This window comes from Erinaceus europaeus, chromosome 9, assembly GCF_950295315.1.
Source record: "Erinaceus europaeus chromosome 9, mEriEur2.1, whole genome shotgun sequence".
NCBI lineage: Eukaryota > Metazoa > Chordata > Mammalia > Eulipotyphla > Erinaceidae > Erinaceus > Erinaceus europaeus.
Window position 1 is genome coordinate 49,655,101 of NC_080170.1, and position 22,166 is coordinate 49,677,266.

The 22,166-nt window shown below is 41.1% G+C and overlaps 1 protein-coding gene across 2 annotated transcripts in view; it reads left to right on the top strand.

The window, feature by feature from the left end:
* PRRX1 (paired related homeobox 1) overlaps positions 1-22,166 on the top strand; it is an 82,851-nt gene that overhangs the window by 52,496 nt on the left and 8,189 nt on the right. Inside the window, exons 2-4 of one of the 2 annotated variants that reach the window (XM_060197870.1) lie at positions 10,218-10,393; positions 16,462-16,643; positions 20,368-20,439. In XM_060197870.1, coding sequence (XP_060053853.1) covers positions 10,218-10,393; positions 16,462-16,643; positions 20,368-20,422 — 413 coding nt within the window. In that variant the 3' untranslated portion in view covers positions 20,423-20,439. The remainder of the gene's footprint in view (positions 1-10,217; positions 10,394-16,461; positions 16,644-20,367; positions 20,440-22,166) is intronic. The other variant, XM_007525202.3, reaches the window with a different exon arrangement.

The following is a 22,166-nucleotide window of genomic DNA, read 5'->3' on the forward strand; positions in this document are numbered from 1 at the left end:
ATATCAATATAGTTAATAGTTTATTTCACATTCACTACATTTTGCCCTGATAGACAGATTTTAAACTTTATTATGATTATTATTTCATTTATTTAAAAAAGGAGACATTAACAAAACCATAGAATAAGAGGGGTACAACTCCACATAATTCCCTATTTTATTATTATTTTTCTTTTGTCTCTAGTGTTATTGCTGGGGCTCAGTGCCTGCACTACGAATCCACTGCTCCTAGAGGCCATTTTTTCTATTTTGTTTTTGTTGCCATTATTGCTGTTGTTGCTATTGGATAGGACAGAGAGAAACCGAGAGAGGAGGGGAAGACAGAGAGGGGAGAGAAAGATAGACACCTGCAGACCTGCTTTACCACTTTGTGTAGCAACCCTGTAGGTGGGTAACTCTGGTCCTTGCGCTTCACGCCATGTGTGCTTAACTTGGTGCACTACCTCCCAGCCCTTGATAGAAGTTGTTTTTTAAAATAAATATATTATTATTTTAATGAAAGATATATACAGAGAGAAAGACACAGAGAAACCAGAGCACTGTTCATCTTTGGCTTATGGTGCTGAGGATGGAACTACAGGGCCTCAGGATCAAGTCTTTTCCATAACCACTATGCTGTCTCCCCATACCTATGACAAAAGTCTTACTGAACTGTTATGTACTAACAGGAAAAACAGAAAGAAAGGGAGAGGAAGAAGGAGAGGGAGAGGGAAAGGGACAGAGGGAGAAGGAGAGGGAGAGGGAGAAGGACAGAGGGAGAAGGAGAGGGAGAGGGAGAGGGACAGAGGGAGAAGGAGAGGGAGAGGGAGAGGGACAGAGAGAGAAGGAGAGGGAGAGGGAGAGGGAGAGGGAGAGGGAGAGGGAGAGGGAGAAGGAGAGGGAGAGGGAGAGGGAGAGGGAGAGGGAGAGGGAGAGGGAGAGGGAGAGGGACAGAGAGAGAAGGAGAGGAAGAGGGAGAGGAAGAGGGAGAGGGAGAGAGTAGGAACAGCAGCAATTTTTACTACTCCATCTCCAAGGAGAAATCATAGCAGCACAGGTGTCTATTAAACCTAGCACCACTTGGGGCCAGGAAGCTAGGATAGTGATTATACAAAAAGAGTTTCATAGCTGAGATTCTGACATCCCAGGTTCAATCCCCATGACAATCAGCCAGAACTGAGCAGTAGTCTAATAAACAAACAAAAAACCAAACAGGGCCTCAGAAGTGTTGCAGTGGATAAAATATATGAGATCCTGAGTTCGATGCTTGCTGTTTGTTACCTGTGCCAGATTGATGCTCTGATTTGCTCTGCTCCCACCTCTCATAGATAAATAAACAAATCTTTAATAGAAAGTAGAAATGGGCCTAGACAGTGGTGCAGCTGGTTAAGCACACTCATTACAGTGTGCAAGGACCCAGGTTCAAGACCCTGGTCCTTACCTGTAGGGAGCAAAGCTTCATGAGTGGTAAAGCAGGACTGCAGGTGTCTCTATGTCTTTGTCCCTCTCTATCTCCCCTTCCCTTCTCAATTAATCTCTCTCTCTCCAATAATAAATATATAAATTTTTAAACACTTTTTAATGTTTATTTATTTATTTATTCCCTTTTGTTGTCCTTGTTGTTTTATTGTTGTAGTTATTGTTGTTATTGATATCATCGTTGCTGGATAGGACAGAGAGAAATGGAGAGAGGAAGGGAAGACAGAGGGGGGGGAGAGAAAGATAGACACCTGCAGACCTGCTTCACCACCTGTGAAGCAACTCCCCTGCAGGTGGGGAGCTGGGGACTCGAACCGGGATCCTTACGCAGGTCCTTGGGCTTTGCACCACGTGTGCTTAACCGGCTGTACTACCACCAGACTCCCATATATAAATTTTTAAACAAGAAAAAGCAGAACCACCAAATACCTCCTCAGTGCCAGATTATACACCTACTGGTGCCCATTAAATTTCCAAATGAACCTAGGAAGCAAAGACTCTTACTCCTATTTTATTGTTTTGAAAATAGTGGGGTGTCTTGCTCAAGTGACACACCTACTAAGTAACAGAGCCTGTGGAACATAGGTTATTCTGATGTTTGAATACTACTTCACTTGCTCTACTGCTCTCTCCCTTGAATAGACTGGACTTGGTCTGATTAAAATGTTACTATTTTCTACTTTTTCCCTCTGGCATTCTAAAAGGAATTGGAAAGTAATAGGTGATTCTTGCATGGAGCTATTGGGAGTAGGTGACATGTCTGAAGTTCCTGTAATCACTGAACATTAATAAGAGCTTTAATTAAATGTGAAAAAGTAGCTCTGTTTTTGGAAGTTACAGACTAAAACTGACTCTGTTAAACAGAAAAGGCTAGTCCTGGGGTAATCATCCATATACCTTAAAAGGAAGCCAGGGTTTGAATATGGGATACAGGGGTTGCTGGCTTTCTGTTGGCTATCCTTGAGCTTTTAATCTAGAATCTTTTAAGTAAAATGTCTTTAGAGAAGTCAAGCAGAGAAAAATGACACAAATGGAACATTTCTGGTTCTATGGAAATGTACTGGTCCCAGGGAGGCACAACAATGTATGCAAGATAAAGATGTGAAAAGCAGTATGAATCACATTATGATGCTTCTTCCTGTTCTCAGTGTTTTCTTGTTCTTTTTATACTGAAAGTACTAATGCCACTGTCACTCCACCCGGAGGCACTGACTGACTTGCTTTGGCTATCAAAATCATTAAAAATACATTGATACCTTAGTACTTATTGTTAGTTGGTTTCTGGAGGCATGGAAGAGTATTGAAAATGATTACGTACTGAACGACTGGCATGACAGCTGGCACTAGAGTCAGGGAAGGAGTCACTGCCCTCTGAGGACCACTTGTTAGTCATTATCCCACTTCTTTCCCAGTCCCTCTTTACAGTGGGTGGGGATACTGAACTGCTCCTTCGGAGCCAACCTTAAATGCCAAGGCCATGTGTGTTGCCTACAGAAGTGATTCCAGCATTAACAGGTGCAATTCCACTATGGCCATGGCGTGGCTCTTTACCAGCCCTGCCGAGAACATGGAACTCTTACCCACTGCTGACCTTACTGCTACTCTTGGCCTTGCTCTTGTGAGCATCCCTTCTTCCATACCCATGTCCCCCAGGCCTCCTGCCTCCTTCTTCCACATGGAATTTCTCACTCTTTACAGCCTTTTACTCTTTAGAGTAAGTTCTCTTGGGAAGTGGTGCTCCTGGTAGACAGCACATGTTACAGTGTTCAAGAACCAGTGGTCAGGCAAGGAGAGAAGTTTCATGAGTGGTGGAAGCAGTGCTTCAGGCGTCTCTCTCCTTCTCTTTCTCTTCTCCCATCCTGATTTCTCTGTCACTATCAAATAAATACAGAAATAAATTTTAAATTTAGATTTTATACTTATAAAAATTATCTTTATTTTTTGGATAGAGATAGAAATCAAGAGGGAGGGGGTGATAGAGAGGGAGAGAGACAGAGAGACACCTGCAGCCCTGCTTCACCACTTGTAAATCTTTCCCCCTGCAGGTGGAGATCGGAGGCTCGAACCCGGGTCCTTGCACATTGTAATACATGCGCTCAACCAACTGCGCCACCACCCGGCCCAAATAAATTTTAAAAAAGAATGTTTTGTTCTCCAAAGTTACATTTAAAGTGTTTTTAGTGCTTTCTTCATGGCTAGGCTAACTCTTGAACAAAATAAACCATGTCCATCAAATTTCCAGTAAAGAAGAAAATATACACATCAAAACCAATGTATAAAGTTCAAGATCTGACAGCTGTCATGCCATGATGTATGCCAAGGTGAAGGCTAGCTGCATGGTTGGGTATTTGTGCAGGCAGAGACCTTGTGGCTCTTATCAGTCCTTGGATTCAGTGGTGGAAGATACTAGGTAGAGAATCATGAGAAGGGTATGAATACATCACTAGACTTGGCTGAAGTCCTTGTGGTGTACTTAAGCTCTGTCTTCACTGTAACCAGCTTTGTAGTACCTGTTGTGACCCAAAGGCCATTTATCAGGGCACACATTAAAAAGAGGTTGTCGTGACTACACTTGGAGCTTCGTGTAACCAAAGAAACTGAAATTGCATGTCATGTCTATATCACATTGCTTTTCATAGGCCTTGCAGTAAGAACTAAACAGTTCTTAGTGGCTTTTGCAATTATACTTCCCTTCAATTTTCCAAAGGTTATAGGGCCTGAACCACACAAATCCCATTAAAATAAGTAGCTGTTGTGTAATGCAAGTTCCTTTGAAAACATTCTTCAGTGCCCATAAAGTCATCAGCAGTCTGTACTTTAGATCCAGGGGTCTGCCTTGTTTTCAATCCAAAGGCCAGTGACAAAGCTTTGATGTGGTGGTTGGTTTTTGCTACTGAAGCTGGCGTTTTATCTTCTTGCATCAGATTTCTTCCCAAATTGAGGTGACTCAGGCATAGGAAACATATTTGTCTTCAGATTTTATTCCTAAAATATATTTTGGCTGTACCTTTAAGTTACTTTTGGCTGACCTTAACTTCTGTCTCTCCAAGGCTCCTCCCACAGGTATAGGCAAAAGAGGGCCAGGGATTTGGGAGTTAACAAGAGGGTGGGTGGTGAGTGCAACATCTTTGGGAGCAGAGATGACAGTTTGTTGGCTGGTCCTTAGGCTTGGGGACTGGGACAGCACTTCCTGCCTCTTTCTCCAACCACCCTCAACTGAAATTACTACAGAGTTCAAAGTGAATTCTACACTACAGCCCAGGACAGAGGTTTTGTTGGTTTGTTTGTTGTTTTTAAACTTGTATTGATATTTGAAAGCACAGGTAGTATCACACTTGCGTTTGACAGCACACTTAACAGTTTAGACAACATGTATCATACCATTCTAATCTATTGGCAACACCATTCTTTTTATCATTTCTTTCTCAGTTTTGGCATCTATTTATCATGTGTGCTGCTATTTAACTTGGAGCTCCTTTCTTTGTCTTTTGTCACTGGGTTTTTTACTTGGACTTTGAACCTGCATGATACCCTATTCCTGACACTTTTTTCCATTTAGGGAGTGAAAGATGAGGGAAGACACTGCAGTGCTACTTCACCACTCATGCAGTTGCCTTCTCCTTTGCATGATGCTCACATATGGCAGAGGTATCCTGGAGATAGTTCAGTGGATAGAGCACATACTACATCATGCTTGAAAACCTTGTTGGAACCTCTAGTCACCACATGAAACTTTTTAGATAGAGAGGTAGAGGGAGACATGGAGAGGGAGAGGAAGAGAGGGAGAAAGAGGAACTATACACCAAAACTACTTTCAATGTAGTGATAGTTAGGCTCAAGCCAAGTTTGTCTACATGGCAAAGCAGCACACTATCCAGGTGAGCTATTTTGTTGGCCCTGGAGCTGCTTTTCTAATAATGAATAAATATAAAGGACTAATTCCTCCATTTATAAAAGAATCAGAACTCCATAGCCTCTCCCATATGTAGATCAGATAATTAACCTATTTGAAAAAGAAACTCCATAAAAAGTTTCTTCACAGGCAAAAGTATCTAGAGACATAAAATAAGATTAACTTGATTATCTGCTATGCACTGTTGTAAAGAACTGGAAATGCAGAAATTACTCAGTCCTTTAGGCCATTAGATGACCCATCAAGATTCTGTTTTCCTGGGATTGCTTCTATAGCTCTACATTGCTATCTATCCAGAGGCCTGTGTGTTTTCTATAGAAATTCCTGAAGGTGTGGAGTTGACAGTGTATTAATCAAGTAAGTATATACATCTAGAGTGAGAGGAACAATTGTGCAGAAGAGGCCTAAATGAATGTCATTAACTCAGGGAAGATGTATGTGGACAGACAGGGTTTTTCCCTGTTAGCTTTGGACAGAGGATTCAAGAAAGAGGATCCAGATGTTGCCCAAGTTGCCATTCCTACATAAATGTAGTGAACCATATATATATATATATATATATATATATATATATATATATATATATATATATATATTAAGTATTTGGTTACATAGTAAAATACACATAGGACTTAGGGGAATGGGAAGATAAGTGTTGATTGGCATTGTCAAAGCATACAGAGGAGGTATCATCAGAAACATTTTGCCTTGTGTCTTATAAATGAAATAAAATGTGTTGATGTAGGTATGGAGGAGGGAGAAGGGGTTACAGTGCTCTGTAGAAATCACCTGCACTTACTTCATTGATGCAGCAAAGCCTATGGAGACCATTGGAAAGGAAGATTCAGGGACATTGGAATGAAAGGTGCTAGTCTGGAGAAGCATGGCTGCAATTTTCTTTTGGTAGTTGCTAGGACCTTACCACCCGGGGCTGGCATCTTCAGATAGAGGCAAAGAGAGAGGGGAAAATAGATCACAGAATCAAAACTTTTGCTAATGAATTGGGGCCATGCTTGAACTTGGGTCCAGCATATGACTATGGTTGTAAATTTAAGGGCATTTTAAGAAGGAAGACAACATGTAATAAATGTGTGTTACTGACTTGGATCCTTGGGCTTCACATAAAAGGAATTAGCAAGAGAACAGTGTCTTTCCAGAGGAGGTTATTATGGGACTTCTATGGGAAAGGAGAGGTGAGAGTTTAGGGATAGCACTATGAGGTTGAAGCAGACCCTTACATTGTCTTTTCCAGGTGAGCCAGGTCTTTGGTTTTAAGAAGGAAGGGGTGTGCAGGTGGCGCACGACTTTTCAGGACCCTCCAATCAGGAAGAAGCAGTTGCAAGTGTCTCTTGTTTGCTCGTTGCTCTTCAGATGTTTTTCACAGGTGGTACAATGACCATTAGAAAGAGCCAGATGATGCTTATGTGGTTAATGAGCACACAGGTGTTGATAGTTATGCCAAGAGCGGTAAAGAGTCTATCTGGCATGAGCCTTCTTTCTTCTGTCCTTTATAGAGCTAGTGAAGACGGGGCCAGATGGTGGTACACCTGGTTGAGTGCACATGTTACAACACACAAGGACCCTGGTTCGAGCCCCTGCTCCCCACATGCAGGAGGAAAGCTTCACAAGTGATGAAGCAGGGCTGCAGGTGTCTTTCTTTCTCTCTTCCTCTCTTATCCTCCTCCCCTCTCAATTTCTGATTTTCTCTATCCAATAAATAGATAAAGATAATAAAAACAAAATAACCAAATCTGGTGAAGAAAAACCTCCACATATTACTCTTCTTACCCACCCCCACCCCTGGTGGTTTTCATTTATTTCTCTGAGGTTCCAGTGCTCTTCTTGTCCAGCACATTTCCTACACTGTCATTTTCACTCGAAGGTGGAGTGGAATTCTTTGTCCTAGTTTCTAGCTCTGACTCAGTCACAGTTTGTATTGCAGTTTGGGACAAGTCACTTTATTTTTCAAAGGTCTCCACAGCCTCCTCTGTAGAGCAATTTGAGTTCGACACTTTCTCTGATTTCATTTGGTGCCAACAGTACAGAACTCAAGATTTAAAGTCTAAAATATACCTGCTTGTAAGGTCCTTTTCCTTGCTTTTCTCGGAAAGTGAGGCAATGACTGTCCACCTGCAATAAACCCAGTCTTCCAAATCCTGCATAAAATATACACAAGCATCCATAAAATCCACCACATGAGAGTTGTACCCCTCTTATCCTATGGTTTTGTTAATGTCTCCTTTTTCTTTTAAATAAATAAAAAGATAAGCTTTCTAGCATAACTACCCATATTTGCCCACTGAAGGATGCATTAAAATTTTTGATTAGTGATTTAATAATGATTAACAAGATGGTAAAATAACAGGTAAATAATTCCATATAGTTGCCACCGCCAGAGTTTTGTGTCCCATCATTCCTATTGCAAATTTCTCTATTCTTTATCCTTCTGGGAGTATGGACCAAAATTCTTTATGGGATGCAGAAAATGGGAGTTCTGGCTTTTGTAATTGCTTCTCCACTGAACATGGGTGTTGGCGGTTTGATCCATAGCCCTAGCCTGTTTCTGTCCTCTCTAATGGGGTAGGACTCTGAAGAGGTGAGACTTCGGGACACATTGGTGAAGTCATCTGTCCAGAGAAGTGAGGATGGCATCATAATAGTGTCTGCACCTTGGTGGCTAAAAGGCAGTAAGATATAAAGCACGACAAATTATTTAATAGGCAGGAACCCAAAGGTAGGAATAAAGCAGATAAAATTAGGGGTCTTCAGGTGGGAAGATGCTAGAAAGTCGGTTTTAGATACGTACCAAGGGGTCCAGGACTTTAGTAATTTTTGTATGAGCCTGATAGCTCACATGCAGGTGGACTAAAATTATTGTCTGGGAAGATAGTGTCAGAGTTGAGAATAGAACTAGAAAATTTGGATTAGGGCAGAGAGTAGCTCCCAAACATAAGAGAGTACATAAATATTATGAACTGTTTATCCCATCAACCTGACCCAGGGCCCATATATTCATATTTGGCACAGAAACCTGTGTAGCATCTGAGTCTTTATCAATCTGAGCTTGCAGTCTGTGGTCACAGCTGGCAACATTCTAGGCTGCACTCTTAAATGAAGCAGTCTTCCTCGAGTAGCAGATTAAGTTGACCCCACCTTATTTCAGAGTGATGCAATCCCTGTCTTTGCTGCTCTACAGTGAGGGCAAGGTTCACAAGAGGACTTATGATAATGTTTCTGATGGAAGTGACCAGTGATGGTGGAGAAAGTTAGAGGTCTAGGCCCATAATGTCTACTTGGGCTTCCAAGATGAAGGCTGCATTCTGTCTAAACATTTTGATAAGGATTCAAACAAAGGAAATAATATCTTACTGTAGACATACAGTAACAAAATGTAAATGGGGGTTTCCCCAGGTGGTTCCCGTCCTAACGAAGTCCCAAAACAGGTCCTGTGAGATAGAGCATAGGTTCACAAGTATCCATAAATTAGGGCAAAATATATACCTGAAAGCAAAAGTACACAGTAGTCTGCAGTGAGTCAGTGTAAAGTTCATAATGAAATACTGTCTACTTAGATACCCTCCTCACCTACTTCCTATTACACTTCCCTCACTCACTCCAAAGTTAACCTTATCAAAGCAAGGACTGAAAAAACAAAATAAGGGCAAGAGACTGGCATACTTTTAACAATGACTCTTCAGTCACTATCAGGCCACCCCATCAGCTGGGGCCCTATTTGGGGAGTTCTGAGATTCCCAAACAGACATGATGGACCTAGACTTCCAATAAATTCCCATGCCCATTATTATCAGTCATCTCTATCAGGAAGAACAAAATAGACCCTTGTGTGGCCCCCCTCCATAGGACCTTGCCTTCAACTTGGATCAACAGTGGTAAAGAATATTCCATCCTCCGAAGGGAGGCTGGACAACATAGTGTATGCTACACCGGAGGAAGATGGGCCGATATAGGGGCAGCTTGGAATGTTCCTACTCATGACTACAGAATGCGAGCTCAGATCTACAAGGATGCAGAGGTCACATAGGCTCCTAAGCTGAATATGGGCCCCAGATCACTGCAAATTGATGGGGTTTACAGTCAACAATATTTATATACCTTTTCCATATTTGGGAGCTACCCTCTTCCCAGATCCAGCTTTCTGGTCCTTTATGCAGCTATGACATCATCTCCCCAGACAATAATTTGGAACTACCTGCATTTCAGATTTTAGGCTCAGGGGAAAAAAAAAAACCTAGTATAGCCACAGGCCCTTTGGAATATAACTAAAATATGCCTACTAGCTATCTACAAAATGGAGGAACCCCCAACTCTTCATCTGCACTATTCCAGCCTTTAGGCTCATGATTAGTCAACAATTTATTTGGCTTTGTATGTTAACTCTCTTTTCAGCCACCAGGTTCCAGATGCTAGCATGATGCCAACCAGACTTCCCTGGACAGACAATCCCACCAATGTGTCCTGGAGCTCCACTTCCCCATAGCCCAACCCCACTAGGGAAAGAGATAGGAAGGCTGGGAGTATGGATCGACCTGTCAGTGCCCATGTTCAGTAGGGAAGCAATTACAGAAGCCAGACCTTCCACCTTCTGCATCCCACAATGACCTTGGGTCCATACTCCGAAAGGGATAAAGAATAGGAAAGCTATCAGGGGAGGGGATGGGATACAGAGATCTGGTGGTGGGAACTGTGTGAAGGTGTATCCCTCCTATCCTATGGTTTTGTTAATGTTTCCTTTGTATAAAAAAAATAAAAGTAAAAGAAATGTAAATGGGGGTTTCCAGCCCCCAGGATGACTTTGTCTCTTCCTTATCATTTTCTTCTCTTGCAGATGATCAGCTGAATTCAGAGGAGAAGAAGAAAAGAAAACAGAGGAGGAACAGAACAACCTTCAACAGCAGTCAGCTTCAAGCTCTGGAGCGTGTCTTTGAGCGTACCCACTACCCAGATGCTTTTGTTCGGGAAGACTTGGCCCGTCGGGTGAACCTCACAGAAGCCAGAGTGCAGGTAACTCAGTGCTTCTCTCCTCAGCTCTGAAGATTTGAGAAGCACATGCTGTGGGATCTGGCCTGGAATGGGCAATGAAAAATGTGCAAATGGGCACCTTAGAAATAAGATTGTTCCCGTGTCTTTAGGCATCCTAATATTTTAAACATCTAGTCAAGTAACCTGGGTGGAATTTCCTTGCTATAGTCACCCCCCCCACACACAACACACACACACACACACACACACACACACACACACACACACACACACACACACACACAGTTACCTTCCTCTACATCATTTATAAACTACTGACTCTGCACCCTGAGCTTTCAATCTGTCCCCCACTTCAGGGTCCCCAAGACTTTGGGGATATATAAATCTTCAAGAAACATGTAAGTTCATAAGATTAGGAAATGAAGGGAGTAGGAAAGAAACACTGTAAAGATAAAGAGATAAAATAAGTGAACAAACAAAACTAATATGCATTCACATTCATATACTAAAAGAATGGAATCATGGTTTCAGAAGAGAAGGCAATGGAATGGGTAACTTGGCAAAAGGGGTCAGCTGTTGAGTGAATGATGGAAATGAGGCTTTTGGTGGTGTAATGTATGTAATACATACAGATGCAGAAATGTAAGTCCGTACATCTGAAACCGATAGCATGTTATCACCAATGTCAACCAATGTCACTGAAAAATACAAGCAAAAGCCCTCACACCCAGGAGCTGTGTGAGGAGACTCAGGTGGCTGTGTGTCTCTGTGAAGTGAAGGCAGGTAAGGAAAGGAAAAGAGAAAAACAATATTTAGCCTGATGTAACATAGCTGCACTGTGGCAGACTTGGGATTTGAACACAAACACATAAACCCAGGGTTCCTGCTTTCAATCCCCACCACCTACTCTGAATATCAAATAACTCCTCCAACTAAGACTATTTCATATGGTGCTTTCCTGTCTCTGCTCCAAGCCAAGAGCATACTGTCTCCCATCCTGCCAGTGGGAGGTGGCAGTTTTGATAAGGCAAAGGAATCGAATCTGCCTTCCTGGTGAAATTGTCCTCTGTGCTCAGTCTGATTGAAGAGATATGCGCATGGTAACTCTCTTTACTGAAGGGTACTTGAGCCAGACCCAAAGGGCCTTGAGAGTGGAGATTGCCTGAACCATGAAACATGGGACTGGAGTGGGAAGTTGCACAGTTGAAGGATCTTGGCAGTCTCTACAACCTGGAGAGGAAATGTGCAAAAGTTTCCAAACCTGCAAGAATGAAGGCCTCACTTAGAAGTGCTCTCTAGGGGGAAAAAAAAAAAAAAAGATGTTAGTGGCAAAGTAAGGGAGTTGTCAGGACCTTGGATTCCCACAGAGGGTAGGTTAGGAGAGCACTGGTGACATAGAGGCACAGTGAGAATCTCCCTGCCACACCATTCATCACAGCTCAGGCTCCCCTGTCTACATCCTCTCATCACTTCTGCTAGTATTCTTTGAAATCCCCACCTCAATCCTTCACACAAACACCCCCATATCTTTTATGCTTGACTTGCAGGGGTATGAATTATTAGGCCAATCTCCGACAGGACCTGAAAGCTTCAGTTTTGTGTGATGGTCTGAATGTTAAGGAAACCTGGACAGGCAAATGCTGGATATTTTTTAATGTGAAAGAGGCATGTATGGTTGGATAACTATTTTGGCTTTATCAGGACAAAAAACAAGTAGATTTCCTATATTCTGAAACTTTTTTATCCCTTTTCTTTCCCATCCTGCTCTATCCTAATGGATATCAGAGTGGGACCATTTCTATGAGCAGAACAGAATTTTTCCTCCATGACTTTGGTCTTCCTTCCCCAGTCTGATCCACCCCCTTCTGGCTACCAACTCTCAATATTTATATCATATACTATTATGCCAAATTTAACAGCATGCCATGCATTATATTAGGTTGTGCATGGGCCAGTTTCCCTAACCAGACTACAAAATCCTCTTGGACAGAAGACATTACTTAACATCTTTGCAAGACTCTTGTGTTTTTTTTTTCCAAACAGTTATCAAGCATTCTAGGACCTATTTTTAGCTTGATACTGGCCCTCTCAGATGTCATGGGCTGGAAGAGGGGAGACAGCTGTGCTTATGTTGTGACACTACTCAGGACTTTGAGATAAAGCAAAGGAAGGGACAGTTCAATTTGTTGAGGGATAAGGAATAGAAGACAGCTATAAAGCACCCACTCAGGACCAACTAACATTAAAACCCTTTGATGGGGTATTATTTTCTCTGATTATTTAGGAGACAAAGGACCAGAAACAAGAATTACCCAAGGACAATCTTTAAAATACTGAAGTCAGTATTTTTATCCAACCTTATTAGAAAGTAATATCTTATCACACAATATATCTCACAAGGCAGGTAATATTACATTTGAATCTCAGGCACACTTGTCTTTTGACATCTGGACAGAGGGGGAAATGGTAGTAGCCAGAAGTAACATTCTGTGTGAGCATAGGAAGGTGGGCAAAAAGTGCATACCTTAGAGAGCCTGGCAACTGGAGCAGGAGTCTGAATGACAGGACCAGACATGAGGTCTAGGTCTGTCCAGCTGTAACTGGATTGGTAGATGGGGAACTAATTCCTCAGCAGCTTTTGTTCTTTAGTAAAAAGTCTGGGTTTTATTCTGTGAGTTAATGGAGAGCCAGTGAGCAATATAGAGAAGGGCACTGATAGGATATAATATTTTCATTTAAAATTATGACTCAAACAGCAATGCAGACACAGAGCCAAGAGTCTGTAAAGCCAGGGAGAAGATCTTCAGAGCCTGTCTTGACTACCTTTGAAACTATACAGGTCCATGACACTAACCACTTGGTGTCCATATGCACATTGTCCCTAGAGCTGTGCAACCTTGGAGCTCCATGTCATAGGATTTCTTCTTCTCATGCTCTGTTTGCATATCTTTTTAAAAATTATTTATTTATTTATTGGAAAGATGTGAGGCGAAAGAGAGAAAGAACCAAAACTATTCGTTTAATAGTTTATTAATTTGTTATTTATTGGATAGAGACAGAAATCAAGAGGGGAGGGGAATATTTGGAGGGAAAGAGAAAGGAACAGGGAGACATCTGCAGCATTGCTTTCCTCCTGCTGGTGGGGACCAGGGCTTGAACCCATTGCACATTGTAATCTGTGTTCTCAACCAGGTACATCACTGCCCACTCCTGCTCAGTCATTTTATTATGGGTGTGAGCAAATCCTATCCTTAATCTCACTGAAACTTTCCACAATCTTGAAGTAGGACTAGTTAAACCTAAGCAGTGGGATTGTCACAGTCACAAGAAACAGCACACATACTAAGCTTACACAAATTCATAACCCCCAGGGGCCTGGCATATATATATATATGTATATATATGTAAGAACCTGGTCCTCATCTGCAAGGGGGAAGCTTTACAAGTGGTGAAGCAGTACTGCAGGTGTCTCTCTTTCTCTCTCCCTCTCTCCTTTGAATTTATTTCTGTCCCATCAAATAAAATTAAGAAAGGATGGAAGGAAAAAAGGAAGGAAAGAAGGAAAGAAGGAAAGAAGGAAGGAAGGAAGGAAGGAAGGAAGGAAGGAAGGAAGGAAGGAAGGAAGGAAAGAGGAGGGAGGAAAAAATGAGTGTCAGGAGCAGTGAATTCAATGTTCAGGCACCAAGCCCCAGTGATAAAGTTTGTAGCCCTCATAACACTTAATAAAAGAGGATTACTATTAGCCATAGCCTACATTCTCAACACTATTCAAATCATTGGAAACCTACAATTAAATGAACTCCAGTAAACCTCCACACTTTAGCACCTACATTTCTGTTCCACACATTTCTGCTGTGTTCAGGATGCTAGCGGTGCTGGAACTTTGACAGCTGCAATATGACAAGACTTAATGTAAACCCCCGGATCTCTGCCCTTCAATGGGAATGTTGTCATGCATATTCACAGGGATCCAGTGGGACTGTAATGTCCCAGAAAGCTGAATTCGTAGCACTGTTGGTTTAATGGCTTTGAATCAGAGCTATACAACCTTTTCTTTTTCTTTAAGGTGTATTTATTATTTTTAATTTTTATTCTTTTAACGCCTTGTTTTATTTGTGATTATAGTGGGTTACAAAATTATAGGACTACAATGCATAGTTCCACACCATACCCACCACCAAAGTTCTGTCCCCACCCTCTCATCTCCCTAAGATAATCATCATAGTTTTCACATCTTAGAAATAGTCTGCTTGTTTTTTTCCCCTGCTAGTTCATGTATATCAGTCCTTTAGATTCCATATATGAGTGAAACCATCCAGTAGTTGTCTTTCATCTCTTTGCTTATTTCACTAAGCATAAATAGCAAGCTCTTTTTTAGTAGTGATTTAATATTGATTTACAAAATTATGAGATAATGGGTATAATTCCTCACTGTTCCCACCACCAGATTTCTGCATTCCCATTCCCTCCTTTGGAAACTGCAGTAGTTCTCCAATGTCACAGATATGGGTTGACTATTATTTCTATAGCTAGATATCTATATTTACTTGCCTATTTTTGTATGGTCCTGCCTTCTCTTCCTTTTAAAAAAATTATTTATCTATTCCCTTTTGTTGCCCTTGTTATTTATTGTAGTTATTATTGATGTCATCATTATTGGATAGGACAGAGAGCAATGAAGAGAGGAGGGGAAGACAGAAAGGGGGAGAACGAGATAGACACCTACGGACCTGATTCACCGCTTATGAAGTGACTCCCTTGCAGGGGCTCTAACTGGGATCTTCACACCAGTCCTTGAGTTTTACACCACCTGGACTTAATCCACTGTACTACTGCCCAATTCCCCTTCTCTTCCTTTCTCACTCACACCCATACCTACTACTACTTAATGTCTTTCCTTTCTTCTCTCTCTCGGTCCTGATGATTTGTAGTTCAAAGCCCTCTGGACATCTTCCCCTAATACTTCTCTCCCACTGGGAGTATGGACCAAAATTCTTTTTGGGTGCAGAAGGAAAGAGTTCTGGCTTCTGTAATAGCTTCTCCACTGAGTATGGACATTGGCAGGTTGATCCATAGCCCCAGCCTGTTTCTATCTTTCCTTAGTGGGGTAGGGCTCTGGACTGGTGAGGTTCCCAGTCACATTTGTGAGGTTGTCTGCCCAGGGAAGTCAGGGTGTAATCATAGTACCATCTGCATTTTGGTGGCTGAAAGGCAGTTAAGATACAAAGCAGCTCCCAAACTTGAAGTATATAAATACAATTAACTGCTTACCCCATCAATCTGACGACTGAGAGCCCATATATATTCATATTTAGTGCAGGCACCTGTGTAACCTCTGAGTCCCTGTTGATCTCAGTTCAGTCTACGGTCACAGGTGGGAATATTTTAGGCTGCACTCATTTCAGGACTAGTCTTCCCTTCAGAGTTCGTACCACTGAAGTAGCACACTCTTGACTGGCTGTTCTTCTCTACTGTTCTGGCCCCCTTTGTGTCTTGCGTTTCTTTTTTCCCCTTTTAATCATCTGATTGGGGAGTTAATGGTTTATAATACAGTTGTTGACACAAGAGTACTATTTCTCATCTCCCCCATAATAGGTGTCTGCAAACCTCCCAAACAATTTATGTGCTTCCTAAATCATTGTCTTAGGTCTGTTTCAGGGAAGATAGAGATTATTCTCTAGCTGATCAGTATTGTGAAAGCAGTTTTCACACTTCAAAGAAGTGGAGATGGAGGGAGGTGTATTGAAAATGACATTTCTAATGCTATGCTGCTTCTTTTATTTTTTCTTGGTTGAAATCATAACAGGCATTTGAACTAGGGCTCATTTATGGTATCACAGGGATTAATCCTAGTTCCAACCTTTGAAAGCCTAATTAAAGAAAGTGTCTTTAGGGCTCCTGTGATCAGTCTGTTCCCTGCATTTTGCAAGGAGGATGGTTCATAGCCATAGTTCTAGGAGGAATCTTATGCCTTCACTGGCAGACATAAGGAAGAAGAGTCAACAGGACTCCTCACAACAGTCACCTCTTCATTGTTTCTTCTCCCCCCACCATCCTCATGCCTTTCTCATTTCCCCACAATTTTCCAGGTGTGGTTTCAGAACCGAAGAGCCAAGTTCCGCAGAAATGAGAGAGCCATGCTGGCCAACAAGAACGCTTCCCTCCTCAAATCCTACTCAGGAGACGTGACTGCTGTGGAGCAGCCCATTGTACCTCGCCCAGCACCGAGACCCACCGACTATCTCTCCTGGGGGACGGCCTCTCCATACAGGTGAATGAGGGCCCAATCTCCCTTGCTCCACTTCCACACCTTTCTCAGCACAGTCACTTGAAGCTGCTGGTGCAGCTGGCTGACATTTCTCACTGGGTTAAACTCTTCAGAGACTTTCAACTTGCTGACATCCCCAGATTTTCACAGGAGATTGATTACTAGTTGCCCCAGGAGCAGGGCTTGGGGCAGAAGAGAGAGGGGCAGGCCGGCAACAGTCTCTCTTCTTGGACTCAGGAACTCTTGCAGAGGTTGTAAAGATGGGGAAGAATCTAAGAGGAAAAAAAACAAAAACAAAACAAAATAAAAAAACCTTTAAATCATGCCTAGGCCCCTCTTGCAACCATCCTGGAACACAGTTTGACTCCATTTTCAAGCTCAGATAGGTTTGTTTTTCTGTTTAAATAGGAATTGAACTTATACAGCTCTAAGTGTAAAAGCGAAGGCAAACTGCACAGAATTTTTTTTTTTTTTTAATTAAAAGAAAACGAAGAAAGGGGGAGGGAAGGCAAAGGAAAGAAAGGAAAAGAGAGAGGGACAGAGAGAAGGAAAGAGAATTATTCTGATCACTTTCTTGACAGAAGTGTTATGTCAGTAAGTGGGGAATATCTTATGATCCAAAATGCCTTTCTGTTCTATTGCTAATCCCTGTGGCCTAATGGGTTTCTTTGGGGGTCAGTTTGTTCAAGTGTTTTTTTTCTTTCCTTTTTAATATAAAAATATTATATAACTAACATTAGACTTTTCTATTTAAAAGGTGAAGAATTTTTAAAAGAATCAAAAAACAGGAAAACTACTTCACTCTTGTGGGGAGGCCTTTAACCTCAATGCACTATGCTGTTTGGAAATAATACATTAATACCAGAGGGAAGCTGGGTTACAATGCCTAGTACAGTGTGACCTGCCCTTCCTTAAGCCTAAACCAAGTCCTCTTAGAAATCAGCTCAAGGCTACCTGTTTCCTCTGAAGTTTTCTGTGGGGCAAGAAATATTTGTAAATTCATTTGTTAGGTTTTTATTTGAACTTTCATTGTGAAGGGTAATCTGTGGCTTAAGGAGAAATTTTAAACTAATCATAGGAAATTATCTCCTAGCTCAAGCTGAAGTGACTTGAAATGCCACATTTGTGAAATTCAGGTATTTTTCTAAAGCCGATGAATCAAAGTAAAAGGTCTTATCCAAGTGCTCTTTATATTCCAAATCTGTTCCTCAATAGGAACATCATAAATGCAGTTTTAAATTTCTTCTAAGTCTTCTATTGAGAGGTTATCTTGAATTACTTTGCTTTTAGTATATAGTAAATAAACATTTCTGTTGCCCACAGATACGGTATACCTTGCTGATTTAAAGATCTGTGTACCCTATTTAATTTTCGGACTCCTTCCTCACAAGACTTACTAACAGCACATTTTGAAGACCATTGTGAAACCACATGTTTTTTAACATTTTAAGTTAGTCAAAGACTATTCCGTTCCTCTGATATTGATAGTTTATAGATCCATTCAATGGTCTGGAAAGCTTGAGGGAATTCAAATCTTTAAGTATCAAGTTCTTTGGTTTGAATTTGGTCAGCCAGGAATTATTGCTTCTTCTTTTGTGTCTGAGTCCAGAAATATTTCACAGCAGCTCTAAAATAACCATATTGCTGTCACATGGTCTTTACCAGTAGAGCACTTATGACTGGAGATGAAATCCTTCCTGAGTTAGTACTGGGTTAGATTCCTTATGCCTCAAGCCCTAGTGTCTATATCATATGTTTCTTGTCTCTGGGCTTCTAGCTGAAATTATAAATATGAAGCATGTATTCCTTTTAAGGAAATGTTCTATTTCAGATGATAAGCTTTTTTTGTAGAAATATTAGATATATTTTTTAAATCACCCATAATTTCATTGTATTGACAGAACTAGTTAAACTTCTACAATTTGATATAAAGTAGACTTAGTGTACATATTGTTTCTCTATTCTGCTCTTTTCACTTAGAGCCATATAATCTAGTACTTTTTTAAAACTCATTTTCATAGTATACATTTGTAATATTTCTTTTAGTTATGAAGTTTGTAACAAAACCATTAAAATAGTTTCATCAAATCTGATTGTTCACATTCTGTATAAAGAATAAATGAATCTCCAGATATAAGTAGAAAGATGTTGGTTTAAAGTAGTATTTTAATTAATAATAATGTTTTAACCCACTGTTAATTAAAGTGTTTATATCTTGAGTAGTTTCTAAAATCAACAAAAAATACTATTATGTTACTTGGAGTTTTTTTTTCTACCATGTGTAGAATCAAACTCTATTATGATTACATATCTCAAAGCTGGTAGGGAATATAAATCCTGCTTGGAAAGTATAAAAGAAAAAGAAGCAAAAGAAATGCTAGACCTTTTGTGTTAACTTGCTATTTTTGTTGGGACTGTTGTGTCAAGTTACTTCTTTCAAATGTGATGTTCACCAAAAGGCATTTCTCTTGGTAAATCCTTGGAGCGCTCATGTGTGATAGCTCCAACTTTGTTCCTGCTCCAGACACTAAGTACTTGTTTAAGCCTTTGGCAAGCAGAGTTAAATCCAGTGCACATGGCTCCTCTTTCTATCCAATATATTAGTCCATTTGTCCACATTGTTACACAAGCTACACCTTCTGATATACTGAAAGCAGTGAAAAAGTAGAGACTTGATACTTCTTAAGCATGCACTCTGAGTCAGGATCTGTCACCACAAGGTGAGGGAGGCACGCCTGTACCACAGGTCCTCATTTGGGGTGGGCAGTGTCCTGTTGCCATGACTGCTGGGGCTTGATTCTATCTCCAGTGATATTCAGCAGACAGATTGGCCAAAGAGAACAAGTTTATTGATTTCCACATCTCTTCCCTAGAAGAAGACAACAAACCTAGACTGACAGCAATTGTGTACAAATAATCAACAATATGGGATGGGAAGTAGCCACCACATTTCTTTCCCTTTTTCTTTTCTTTTTTTTTTTTTTTCTGGTACCTATTATATCCAGAGTGGTGGTTGTATACTTTATTGTTTCAATAGGGACACTTTGGAGAGTAGGAGGATACTGCTATTAATAACTATACTTGGGCAGCAGGCACAAACCAGCTTGTCCCTGGAAAACTAAACACCTGGCTCAGTCTGTCTATGTAGTGTGTCGTAAGTGCATTCATCCTGGGAGCATGAAGGAGGTGATGGTTCAAGGCAGAACAGGAGTCACCAGAGAAGCAAAGCATTTCCCAACAGGATACTACAGTTTGGCAGGTACCTAAAGGACACCCGCTTGGGGCACACATGCTCCTGCTTAGTTTAGAACTGCTTTCTTTGGGCGTAATGAAAGCATTTTGAAGAGCTGAGAGCTTTAGAATCTCAAACTTTGTAGTGTTCTGCCTTTTAAGTAGCATGGGCTGACCACAGCCTAAACTCCTGACAGTTCTTTGAGATGAAGCAATCCAGAAACCTTTCTCCAGAGCATTCTTTGTCAGATGATAGACAGCCAGACAGATAGACATATGACAGACAATATCTTGGCTTACTGTACCATTTCTAAAAGGAAGGCTGGAGAACAAGAAAAGTTAAGACAAGGGAAAGCAAGGCCATGTGCCCCTGTGTACAGTTTCCCTCCCCTTGCTCCTCTTCCTCCTCCTCCCTCATCCCATCATGGTCATGGGGCTGCCTGACATCTGCTGAACGCATTTGGCTCATTTATTCCTTTCACACTTTCAAAAATAGATCCTCGTCCCTCCCAAGATGTTGTTTACACGAGGGGCTTCATAACGGATTCTAACGGAAGACACTGAAAAGGTAACTTGTCAGAGGGGATGGGGTGGCTACTGTGGGCAGGGTGTAAGGGGGAATTAAATGTGTTTCAGAAAGTGGGGCTTGCAGTGCTAGAATTAGAAGCAGTGAGGTTCTCAACTGGGCAAGGACCTTTGGAAACCAGAGCAGTCAAACAATGTGTATAAATTAAAAGGCAGAATTCCTTCAGGATTTCTGGGCATGGGAATTATTTGGGACCATGTTACAATGAAAACACAGATTTAGTAAGCTGGGAGCTGGGCCTGGGATTTGCATCTCTTGTGCTCTATTTGATATACCATGTTGTTGATTTGGGTGCACCCTTTGAGTAGAGAGGTTTTTGGTGGCAGCTGAGTGTGAGGCAGGGGTCAGAACAGAAGAGCTATCTTCTTATCCTGACATCTGGTGTGCTTTGGGCCAGCTGGCTTATCCTTCTCTTCTTTAGCCTGGTATCTAAGATTGAGCTAGTGATTGTTTCCCTGTTAATACATGGTATAGGAGCCTTTGGAACCTATACATAAGCAACTGCATTTCAGGAAAAAAAAAAAAAAGAACAAAACTGTAGTGGGTAGAAAGGTGTAGGATTCCATGTATAATAACATTTCCAGAAAGTAAAGTTGAAGACGGCAGAAGGACCCCTGAATTTGGTTCATCAGTGACATGGAATACAAGAATGTCTTAATCAAACATGTAAGACCTAAGTGTACATACAAATCAATTAATGAATTAATGAGATTAGAAATTATTACCTAAGTCAGAAAAGACCACTTCTAAGAGGATTTGTGGGGTCTCTCTTTAAAATTTAAAATGCTCTAGGAAACTTCATGTTGTGTATTTTTAGATGAAACCAGTGTACCACAGTTGATCTTACAATGACAAAAAGAACAACTCTGTGATCTCCCCACACATAGCTGGGAAAGCCTCAAACTCTGTAGCCTTTGGGATAATCCTGAGCTGGTGAAAATCTAGGATTTCAGGAAAGACACAGACTTTGGGGTTGATAGATTTGTCTTTAGGGTGAAATTTTCAACAGCTTGTCAGAATTTCTTGAAAGGGGCCCAATAGAAAACAAAGTTACAGTTGAAAACTGAGCCAGGTATTATTTCCTTCTCTTCCTGCCCCCACCCTATCCAGCTCTCTTTCAACTGTTTTGTGATTTGTGGGACCTAGCTCTGTCTGGGTGATTTGAGAGCAGAGGGGTAGATGCCTGCAAGTTCCTGGCATTGAACTCATGCCATGTACATTATTGTCTTCATTTCCTTGGTGTTTAACCACATTTCTACACATTCCTTTTCACAACAACATTTCAAGGGAAGCTGAAATGATCAAAACTGATTTGTCCCCAGTGAAAATTGAGCTCAGACCCTGATAGAGGTAATCATTTTGCTATACACAGGCTGAGTTCCATCTGTTAGGAATCTCCAAATAAGGAGATGAAAAAAATGTCAAGTTCACTTAAAAGTGTTAGCTTGATGGAAGAGTCCCAGTGCAAATGTGCTGAATCCACAGATGTGATACAAACATCTCTTTTTCATTTCTAATTCCTTACTGCACTTTTTTCATCAGTGTCATTTCTTGGTCATAGACATAAAAAATCTTTACATCCTTAAAAATGAAATTGAAAAAAAAAATCAAAATGGTACTTTGTTCAACTTTTACAAGCCAAATCCCAGTCTTCAGTTCATGTCTGCATTCTGTTGAGAAATAGGTGCTTCTCACTAAGGGCCTCTGTG